Genomic DNA, 220 nt, shown 5'->3' on the forward strand with positions numbered 1-220 from the left:
GAGAACAAGCAGCCGCAGGAGGAGAAGGCTCAAGTAATAGACCAGGGGGGGGGGGCGAAGAAGAGAGGAGTTCAAGTGGCACGAAAAAGACAGCTTCCCAGGTGGCACATCAGGTATCTTCGCAAAGGAGAAAGAAAAGTCTAACGGATAAGAAACGAGAAGATGGGGAAGAAGATGGCGAAGGAGAAGAGGAGGCCGAAGAAGAAGATGGAGAAGAAGA

General features: G+C 50.9%; 1 protein-coding gene across 1 annotated transcript in view; it reads left to right on the forward strand.

Annotated features, from left to right (window-relative positions):
- Window positions 1–174: 174 nt before the first annotated feature.
- The window catches only part of CSUI_010313 (atpase family associated with various cellular activities domain-containing protein), a gene marked incomplete at its 5' end in the record, with an annotated part of 5,057 nt that continues 5,011 nt past the window's right edge, over window positions 175–220 (forward strand). The window contains one exon of the mRNA XM_068070418.1: window positions 175–220. This exon is cut by the window's right edge and continues 426 nt beyond it. Coding sequence (XP_067917605.1) covers window positions 175–220 — 46 coding nt within the window.

Source organism: Cystoisospora suis (assembly GCF_002600585.1).
Source record: "Cystoisospora suis strain Wien I chromosome Unknown contig_7124, whole genome shotgun sequence".
In the NCBI taxonomy this organism is placed as follows: Eukaryota; Apicomplexa; class Conoidasida; order Eucoccidiorida; family Sarcocystidae; genus Cystoisospora; species Cystoisospora suis.